At 46.6% G+C, this 11,081-nt stretch overlaps 1 protein-coding gene across 3 annotated transcripts in view; it reads right to left on the reverse strand.

Annotated features, from left to right (window-relative positions):
• The window catches only part of MAMLD1 (mastermind like domain containing 1), a 52,235-nt gene that overhangs the window by 18,099 nt on the left and 23,055 nt on the right, over window positions 1-11,081 (reverse strand). For 2 of the 3 annotated variants that reach the window (XM_041000127.1, XM_041000126.1), the window contains exon 3: window positions 9,888-10,010. The exons of the other annotated variant lie outside the window; for it this stretch is intronic. In XM_041000127.1, coding sequence (XP_040856061.1) covers window positions 9,888-10,010 — 123 coding nt within the window. The remainder of the gene's footprint in view (window positions 1-9,887; window positions 10,011-11,081) is intronic. 3 annotated transcript variants of the gene reach the window in all.

Raw genomic sequence — 11,081 nt, forward strand, 5'->3', positions numbered from 1 at the left:
AGTCTGGAAGCCCTGACCCCCGGGAATTGCTGATACCTACATGTGCCCACAAGGGGGAGCCATAATTAAACTGAGGCAAATGCTCTGGACCCAGAATGGCCTCCTAGAAACAAACAAAATGAAACAGCAACAAAACTCCCACAGCATCGTTGATGACCCTGTTGGACTGCTGACTCCAATCAACCCTGAAGTTTGCCCAACTGTTCGACTTTTGTTTTTGGAAGCCAGTAAGTTCCCCTTACTTGCTCAAGTGAGAACTGGGTTGTCTGCTACTGGCAACTGGTACACTTTAACTGATAGATCTCACTCGGTCCTTCAGACCTGTGAGTTTATGAGGTCTGGTTTGTCCGACTAGCTCGCTCTAACACACACTGCATTTGTAATGATGAAGCTTTGGTTCAATGGAAACTTGCTAAGCCTTGATACATTCCTTTCTTCACTGACCAGCTCATTTGAAGAGAAATCAGACACACAAGAACAGCTGGTATCACACTCCAGCAAACACACCCAGTGTAGATCAAATATCACAATCTTGAGCCCTTCTCTTGGATCTCAAGTATTCAAAGCAAGCTCTTGAATACCCACTACCTGAATGTGATATCAATCTTAAAAGCAATAGGTCAGCCAAACATTAAGCATTTGTGGATCATAGTCAGTTCTAAGACAAACATGAGTATGAGCTTTGTGGGTTCCTATGAAGAAAATAATTGATGATCCCAACTGGAATTCCTCTATAGAAAATAGGCAGTCTGAGCTTCTAGAAGCAATTATTGACCTCAAGCTCCTGAATTTTTAAATCCTTGAACTGTTTAATACCTTTAACCACCAAAGAACATACCAGAAAGTCAAGATTTGATTTCAGCAGTAATAACTGTAAGCACAAACAATTAACTAACTGCCAGGAAAAAGTGTTTCTGAATAGCATGCTAATGGCTTTCCAAATAACCACCCAGGTGCATTCTTTTTCTCAATAATCATATCAAAGACTTGATGTCTTGGGAGAGTGCGAAGCAGACACATGCAAAGTGCAGGGCTAGAGGAGTGCTTCATGTTTGGAAATCTTTCCACTGAATCCAGGCAGGTGGGGGGTGTGTCTACCATCCTTGTGTGTGGGCTGGATAGAGAAGAACCAAAGTGGCTTATGGGGAACAAGGGGGAGTGAACCTCCTGCTGTGCTCGGTACCAAGCCCAATGAATCTGGGCTAATGTGGGCAGTCTTGACACTTCTTTAGAGGGCTCTCTGCAATGCCCAAGGCTCAGTTCAGTGGCACACAGCCAAGACAGGGGCAGAGAACCAGTGGGTGGGGCACCAGGCACATCACAATTGTTTCAGTTCTGTGAAGGGCATTGGAGTCTTGGGAGCCATGTTAGGCTAAAATGCTGGTTAATTTCTGGACTTCACGATTTATCTCCAAATAGGACACAGAGAAGAGTCTAAACTCTACATGGGGAATCAGTTTCTGACAAGGCAAAACCGAGTCCTTGTTCATAGTGGGGACCTGGGAGTCTCTTAAGTTCCTGAGCCCACACCATTGTTCTGCAAGCTAACACATGACTTCTTGGCTGTAATCTTGATTTTTTTTTTTTTAGAAGTGCAGGGGTAGGGTTTTGCGTGGCATAGCATATAAAGCTGCTTTCTACAATGTTGGCATACTACTCTGATCCAGCTCCCTGGTAATGCACCTGGGAAAGCAGTATTAGATGCCCCCAGGTGCTTTGGCCCCGTACCTATGTGGGAGACCTGGATAAACCTCCTGGTTACTAGTTTTGGCTTGGCCCAGCCCCGGCCAATGTGATCATGTGGAGAGTGAACCAACAGACGGAAGATCCAGCTCTGTCTCTCCACTCTCTCTGTAACCCTGTCTTAAAGTGAACAAATACAAGTTTAAAAAGAGAGAGAGAGTGCAGGGGTAACTAGAGAGCTTGGGCAAACATTACTGTCTGATGGCTACTGAGGAGAGAGCCCGATGGAACTAAGCTTTCTAAACTCAGAATCCACATGGTCAAGTGCCAGAGGCTACCTTTCAACCCCATTCTGATTGTTTGATCCAGGTCAATCTTGAATCACAAAGCTACAAGGTAGAAAAAGCAGACATGAAAAAGGAACTAACAATATAGTTGTCAAAATGACAAAAATCAACAAAAACAAAAACTCAGACATAATTCCCACAAAGAACTTAGAATCTGTGCTCATGAATTAGAGTGGAATATCTCTCACTTTTTAAATATTTGTTTTACATAAAAGTCAAAGTTACAGAGAATGAGAGGGAGAGACATATCTTCCATTCATTGATTTGCTCCCCAATGGCCACAACTGCTGGTCCAAAGCCAGAGGCCAGGAGCTTTTTCCACATATCCCATGGCTCATATGGGGACCTAAGCATTTGGACAATCCTCTGTTGCTTTTCCAGGTCATTAGCAGGGAGCTAGATGAGAAGTGGAGCAACCAGGACTTGAACTTTCACTTATATAGGATGCTGGCACCACAGATGGAAGATTATTCTGTTATACCACCATGCTTCCCGACCTCCCCCGCCCCTTTTACAAATCAATGCTAAGAGTTTATTAAAGTACAACCAAGTGGTCTTATAAGTTACACATTAAGCACAGAGGACAAGAATATAGGCTGAGTAGCCTTCCAATCAGAGTAAATAGATACTGTACTAGTGGGAAAGAATAGCAAAATCATAAACATACCATACATAAGCAAAGACCGCCCACTGCTGTTAGGAATGACTGCAATCTCCACCCAGAGCAATACCAACAGACTCCACTGGCCAACAGCAATAAAGTGAGTGGCCTACATTTCTGAGCTGTCCTTTTTTTTTTTCTTGGCTCTTCTTAACATCTGCTGCTGTCACCATGGTATGTGATGAGGCAGCCAGAGAGGCAGCCAGTCTTGTTTTGTCCTTGTAAATTACATTAAATGATATCAATGACAGCAACAAAACAGCAGCAGCAGCAACAACAACAGAATAAGCAGTGAAAGTTGCCATTGGCAGTATGAAATTGTGTATTTGTTGAAAGGTGAAACGATCATATGGATTCAGACATTGTACAAGTGCTGTAGAAAGACAAGAAAGCTGGCAGCAGCAGAGACACGCATCGTAGTCAGCGCCTAGCAGCCCTGCGAGTAGCTGCAAAGGCTTCCCTGTGCTCAGAACGCGCGTATAGGAGTTCATCTAGATCCTAAGCTGTGATGGCTGGCTGGGTTTCTTTTAATAGTAACTTTACAACAGTCCAAATACTCTCAAGAATTTAACTTTCTGCAAAAGCTAAGAGATGTAATCCACCCGTTGCCTCATTACCCTCTGCATCCTCTGCTTACTCATTCTAGAAGGTCCACAAAAGAGCATGTGGTCTAGTACTAGACCACACTCCTCACTTTGAAATGTGTGGGTTCAATTTCTCTGAGTGCAGCTGCCTGCTAATGCACACCCTACGAAGTGATGGCTCAAGTGCTTAGGTAGCTGTTGTCCATGTGGCAGATCCACATTGAGTTTCTAGCTCCTCCTCATACATGGCAGGCATTCTCAACCCATGAATAAGAGTTTCTCTCTCTCTCTCTGTCTCACTGGCAGTTAATCAAAACAACTTTTCTGTAAGTGGACCTGTGTTATGCTAGTAGCACCTGCTACATCTTGCTTTTACTGGATTCCTGATTGCATTCAGAGGGCATGTCAACTTACACTTGTACCGTGAAAGTGCCATTTCTTATCTCAGCTGCTCCACTTCTGATCCAGATCCCTGTTTATGGCTTGGGAAAGCAGCACAAGATTGCTTGAGTCTTTGAGTCCCTGCACCTGTGTGACAGACCTGGAAGAAGCACCTGGCTCCTAGTTTCAAATAAACCCAGCTCTGGCCAATGAGGCTAATTGTGGAGTGAACCAGCGGGTGGAAGATTTGTCTGTCTCATCTCTCTGTAACTGCCTTTCAAATAAAAATAAAAATAAAAATAAATCTTTAAAAAAAAAACCTCACAGTTTGGGATAGGGAGAAACTAAAATGATAAGCCCTTATCCAGCCCCCCAAAACAAAAACCCACAACACAATAAACCAAATAAAGGCAGCTTTTATCATTTTTGGCAAAATAATGAGATCAAACAAAACCCCAGATCATTTCCACTCCTTAGGAGAAAAGCCTGGAAGTCTTCCCCTTGGAGGGTGGGCTGTCAGCTGTCACCTCTGCTGCCCCAGGCAAGATGGAAGGGAGCGGGAGGGAGTGCACAGGGGCTTCACATGGCAGGCCCAGGTCATGGGATTTGTTGACATACAAGGGACAGACCAGCCTAAAAGGACTCAGGAAAGGTTTCCATGAATCTGGGATAGGGGACCAGAAGCAGATCTGGGCGAAGGAAGCTGGGGAGGGTGCCGGCAAGGGATGAGGGAGAAGCTGTCAAGCCTTGGCTCCCGCAGATGGAGCACATCTCTGCGTCCTCTCCTTGTCACTCTGCTACCACCCATCCTCAAATCAGCTGCAGGTGTTGGTGCCACAGCTGAACGAGCAGCTCCTCTGTGACCTTGCGTATGCTGGAGACACGGTTTCTGTTTTGTTAACTTTTCCCTTGGGGGCAAAGCAGTTTCCTTCCAAGATCATTGTGTTGCAAAACTGAACTGGCAGTCTGTGTGGTGTTCTATGTTTGGGGTTTGGATATATTCATAAGGAGATACCATTTAAAGCAGCAGGCTAGAATGATTTATTTCTGTTCTATATTCTCTGAAAACTGAGATGCAGATCCTTTCCTTGCCCTCCAGTGACAAATAAGTAGGTTGCTTTAATTAACCTAGTATAAAATACTGTATGCACTTCATTTTTAGAAGGTCTTATTTTGGGCATCTCCACTTCAACAAGCTTCCTTGTTTCTCTTCACATATGCTATGGCAAAACACAACGCAACACAACACAACATTGACAGCAGGGTTCAGAAAGTGGTTGTTGCTCTGGCTTGCTGAAAGCCAGTTGCTAAGCAATGAACAAATCACATCGATTGATCTCTGTCTCTGAGTCATCTGTTGTGAAAGGCTTTATGTACCTTTGTAAGTCTCAGTGTTGGCTGCATGAATGACAGCTTAGTACTCTGGGGGCACTGTGTGAAGTTGTGTGCATTGCAATGCATTACCTCACTCATTCTTTAGCACAGCTGACAGGAGGAAAAAAATAAAATCAGCATTTAAAAGGTTAGCATTTGAAAAGCAGCTCATTTTAAATTTCCACCTTCTGAAAAAGGAGCATAGCATTGAAGTGGAGGATCATTAATGACATTCAGAGACCAAAAACAAAACTGAAAAATGCTGGCTTCTGTTTCTCCAATTCAACAGCCTATGATGCCGCACTCCTTGGAAATTCAGAGTGGTGAAAACCAAAGTGTTTTCAAATCTTAGATCTTGGCCCCCAAGGCTTCCAAGTGCATGCTACCTAGTGTCACGTCACAGGTCCTCCTAGAGAAGCCCCTCCCCCAAAGAGTTCCAAAATGAAAATAATGCTTCGCTCCCTAATTTAGAAAAAAAAACAAAAAACAAAAAAAGGACAACTGGGTCCCTCTGCGGAATCTGTCTAAAAGCAAAGTGAGATGGTTTATCCAGTGAAATGGTCCCGTGTCCAGTGGGGAGGATGCGTGCCAGAAAAGCCCTGGGCTGTGACCCACTGGCTCTTGCTGGTGTCTCATCAACCAGCTGGTAAGCTGTCAGGTGACTGGTGGGGAGCCGAGCACGTTGCCAGAGGGCTTCCCTGCTGTATTTCAGTAAACTCCAGCTTTGCAACGACACGTGTGATGCTTCTCAGAAGTAGTAAGACAAAAAATGTAAAGATATTTCTCTGGGAATATGGCTGGCACTGCTGCCCTCCCCTGTGTCCAATCCTGATCCTCACAAGGAGAGAAGAATTTGCAAGTCCAAAGTGGCAGCTCTTTCCTTGACAACATGTAGTACATCTGATTTTTCCTGGGGTGCAGGGGTACAGTGGGGAGGAGAGTCAAGATCAAAATCACTTTCTGAGAATAGAGAAAGCTCACTTGCCATCTCTCTGGATCATCAACTCAACAGTTGAAAAATGGAGCCAGTGCCAATTTGATCACACAGGGACTTCTCTTGGCCTCACTAACATGGTTTGATCAGTTTTGTTTCCAAGGGGAGCCTGTGGTTCATACATAAGGAATTTCATTTGCATTTGGCAATTGAGAGGGCAATAGTAAAGGGTTGCCTTGCAAGTTCAAACCAAAAGGAATTTGTCGAGCTTCCTTTTGGAGGCTCCAGGGGTTAGAGTGAGTGTCAGAGAAGAGAGTAAGGGAAAAGAAAGAGCCAGGAGGCCCTTCCCCTGGAGGGGTGCTTGTCACACTATGGTACCCATGTGCTTACTAAATGAAAGTAGATGTGCAATGCCAAGCCCCCCAGTGCTATGGCCAAACCAGGCCAGTGCTCCTGGTGGCCTTCATGCTAAACACATTGCCCAGTCTGTCCCTCACTCTGTCACTCATGCATGCATTGTCTGTTCTAGTCACTGTCATTGCCTGTCAGTGGGAGGCTGCACACCTGAATCTTGAAATGGTGGTGGCTCCCAGCCTGCTATAACACTGTGTACAGAACCAAGCTGACTGCACGTGGGACCTGGCCACTCCTAGCTTCTTCTGCTCACTTAATGTCCTCGGGTCACCTTCGTTAGTCAGCACTCACATGACTCCTTGCACCTAAGCCATCTGGACTCGGAGGGAAGAGAAGCCATCACTGGCCCATCGCAAGTAGCCAAGAGTACTTTTGGCACCTGTGGCCTGGCTCAGCTATTCTCCTCTCTTTTGAGATCACACACCCCTTTGGGCACCTGGCAAATGTTCTCCCTGACACCACTGCCATGAGCACACACCACTTGAGTAGCCTCTTGCTCTTCTTCTCTGGATCTGCTGCACTTTCCCGGGAGTCAAAGAAAAATCATCATGCAATCAAAACTGATTCTATTAGGTTATTGTTATTGCAAGTCTTTAGACTTTTCATGAATTAACATGAACAGGCTATAATTGTGTGCCAAATGTGCTTACTTCAGTTCTTTAATTATCACAGAACCCTCGTGGGACCTGTGTACTAGCATCTTTACAGATTTGGAGGACTGAGGTTTGGTGAGGATAAAAAAGTGGCAGACCCAAGCTTTGAATCACTTGGATCTCTGAACTTGGGCTTGAGCCCAACTTTAGGGCTTGCCTTTGACAAGGCCCCAGCATCCCTGTCCTGTGACTTCTCCATTCAGGCCCTGATGCTGGGAAGGCTGTACTTCAGAGGACACAAGTTGCTGAGGAGGAGGAGAAAGGAGCACAGGGGAGGTATACAGGAGGGTTTCCCCAGACCGCACGTCAGATGGTGCTTCTTGGAATCCTCTGGGAAGGGAAGATGGCAGACTCACTGCCTAAGCTAAGGAGGTGGGTGACTTTGTGTTGAAGGTATGAACTACAGCATTTCCAATAGCTTAGTGCAGCCTTTTGACAAAGCAGGATGGAGTCTCCTTTCTCTCATCTCTCAAAATTTGTCAAAACAACATCATGTGCCTCTTGGTCTATTTCTCTGCAGCTGCCCCTTTCCCGGTCCTGTGCTCATTGCCTGCCTCATGGATCAGATTACAGGCATTTTTGTTCCAGTTCCAACTGGCCAGCATCCATGTCCTTGCTTTGAGTGGGGCTCCAAGGCATGCACAGTGAGCACACCAGGATAGTGGTGCGATGTGCTGCATCTTGTGAGCCCCACTTTTCCACAGCACACCTCTCATCTCTAGTAAATGCTAGTTTCATTCTACAGTGGCTGGTGGTGCAATTGAGGTAAGTCCTGACCCTACTGGGGTGGTCCCTGTGGTCTTCAGGCTAAGAAGGAGCATTGGATCTGTGGCAACAAAACACATTTTGTCTCACTTCCATCAAAAATAAGGTATGTCAGCAGCCTAGGTGCAGAATTTGGTGAGACAGTTTGGAGTCATTAAAATCTAATACACCAGGATTGAATGCCATGACACCAAAAAGAGATAAAGATCCCATCCTTTAATAACCTCAGATCCCCTTGTACTTATTTGTAAGTTCGAGGTCAAGAAGCTCTGACAGCTTATTTGTATAAATGGCTTGCCAAATTTTAGTGGGGGGTAAAATTTGACCTGGACTTTGAGAAATATTCACATTTAGCTGGAAAAATAACAGAATACTGCCCCAGATTCCACTGCAGGCTTGTGTGATATTTGGTATTTGAGCCAGATTAACTTTTTCAAGTCTCAGATGTTCTGAAGTTGGAATCGCTCTGGCTGGGGATGTGCATGCACAGTGTGCCAGGCACTGTTCTGGAAAACTTCAGGTTCTTGACCATTTCCTTTGTCCCCCAATGCTTTATGTGCTAGAGACTGGAACTTCCTGGTTTTTGGATCAAAGCAGTTGACCAACTTTATTCATGGCACCAGCTCATTCAGTTTCCACAAGCAGAATTAACCCTTGGTTGTATCTGCCTGTGGAACCCTTGCCTAACCCACCATAACGAACTGCTGCCCTGAAGCCTGCGGCATTTATCTTTTACCTTTAGAGGAGGCAAGTGTTCCAGTGAGATATAACTATGAACACATCTGGGAAAGTGAAGCCCTGCAAGTTGAGAAATCCTGGTCTACAAACAGCCACAAGCTCGTGTAGACAGCTGCATTGGGCATTTCTGCTTACATAAGAGTTTGTGTCTCATTTTACATTCAGAGATGATTCCTTTATCAAACTAAGATCCAGATTCCAGGGTTTCCATGGCAACCATAATCATTCACAGCCACTGCCATGTGACAGCCCACTTGTGTTGTCAGAGGCTCTGCTTGTGCCTCCGCAACCTTGGGGTGGCCACAGTAGGACCTCCTCTGGCGTCAGAGACTCACATTTTTCCATCTTGTTTTCTCACCCCAGGGCTGGGTTCTTGGGCCTTAAAGCTCATGTGGAAAGCCTATTAGAAGCAGCACAGGGCTGTCTGTGTGCCCAGCTGAGCGGCCTCCCCAGCTACGTAGAGAACAGAGTGCTAGGGAAATGGTGTTGCAAGAGCTGCCAATCCCAGTCTGCAAGGTGACTGTGGCCCTTCCCCCTTCACCAGCAAGCTGGGGGCTGTCTAGTAGGAGCCCACAGAGAGCACAGCTTCACCCCTACCCCAAACTCCTGTTGCTTTCATGGCAGACAAGGGGTGTGGTGAAAGCACTGCTCATGCCCTGTCTTGACACAGCTCGTGGTTTTAAGCAGACACATCCCTTGGGCCCCAGAAGACAGAACTAGGTCTCAGGATCAGCGGCTGCAGTCATCATGGGAGCGAACACTGTGTGCCAGGCCCTGCGCAAAACCCTTTAGATGTGTTTACACAGTTACGCCTCAATTTGTCCCCACTTGCATAGTGTAGACAAGGAAATACAGAGTTTAAGGAAGGAGAATGTTCTGGAGGCAGTACACCATGCAGGGAAGTGTGAGCATGATCACTGGGTCCCTGTTCTGGACCTGACATGCTGTGTAATTATGGGCAATTCTGGTGACTTCTCTGTGCCTTTCTCTTTGACTTTAAAGGGGATGATAATGGTTCCTACTCCTGAGCAGGATACCGTGACAAGGCAGTTGAAGTGCTAAGTTCCCTGGGTCCATGCTAGCACTAGTGGGAAAGGCAGAGCTTGATGGCAGTGGCGGGGGTCCCGAAGGCCCTCATCGTGCTACTGGCCTTGCTCTTTCTCCTGAGCACTTTATCTAGCCCAGTCCCCTTCCTGCCCTTCCTGCCCACCTACTCTGCCTACTCAGTATCTGGCTAGGTGTGATTTTCATAGCCCTTATCGTTACCAATCACCAAGAACACTCCTTCTGGTGCAACACAGTGAGACTTGGCATGGCCCCAGGCACAGACAAAACAACACAAAAAAGGCTCACGGTGCTAGGTGGTGACATGTCTCCAGGCTCAGGATCCCGCCTGCTAGTCAACGCGTCCCAGTGTTGAGGCTGCTGCTCCACCGAGCTAGCTGCAGAATTCCATGTAAACAGGTGGCAACAGCCCTACAATAAAATCAAACCACATTGATCTTGAACTTCAGACAGGGCACCACATTCCCAGGTGGCCAGCCCTATCTGGCCTGCTTTGTTTGTCTCCATGCCACTCATCCTAGCATGATAACACATCCCCGTCCCTGCCTGACATGATCACCTGGAGCTGTTTGCTGTCCACATCCATCAAATGACCAATCCCCCAGTGTCAAGCCTGCTGTCTGCTAAGCTTCCCCGACACCTGGATGGAAAAGACAAGTCTTCTGTCCCCTGGGGACTGCCATGTCATACTCTTGTAGGGCTCTGGAAGAAGAGCTTGGTAAAGACAGGTGCTTCCCTTGGGGACCAGGTGCTGGGCCAAGCACTTCACTTGACCACACAGCAGGAGAGAGAAAGGCACAGCATCCAGAAGTAAAAGGCCACAGGATGGTCAGGGGAAAGCTCCTTGGAGGAGAGAGCCTCAGCCTGAAGCAGTTCTGAGTCACATAGGAGAGAGAAAGAAGGGAGACAACACCAGGCATAAGCAGTGGCAGGAATAAAAGTCAAGCCACACACAGAGGGCCATGTACGGTAAGCACTTCAAGGTTACAGACATGAAATGCAAGACTGGGCTCAAAGGACACAGCATATGCAGGGGTCAAGCTCATGAAGACTTCTATGCTTGTCAGCAATGGTATTGGGTCACTGCCACAGCAAGGCAAGTTATAGATTGCTGGGTGGCTGGTTGAGGGAAACCAGCTAATAGCCAACTGGCTTACTCCAAAGAATCAAGAGGCCTTGAACTTGGGCAGAGCTGAGAACAATGGAAAAGAGCTACATAACTCCAGTGTTCTGTGCAGGCAAATATGTGATATGGTGCCCATGGAGTTCTGCCTCCTTGTACCCACACCTTCAGGGACCTCCCTTAGGCTGTCATCTAAGGAACACAACACTGCAAAAGCAGCAGCATGTTGCTTAGCGAACTAGGCATTGAAGCCTGTCATTTCTTATTTGCCCTCCCTTCACCCCAGCCATGTCTTGGTGGTACACCATCTCTTGCTCATTTGCATGGCACCAGCTGATTCCTTCTGAGACGCTCCATGA

Source organism: Ochotona curzoniae, unplaced genomic scaffold, assembly GCF_017591425.1.
Source record: "Ochotona curzoniae isolate NIBS_2020 unplaced genomic scaffold, NIBS_Ocur_1.0 scaffold_1852, whole genome shotgun sequence".
NCBI lineage: Eukaryota > Metazoa > Chordata > Mammalia > Lagomorpha > Ochotonidae > Ochotona > Ochotona curzoniae.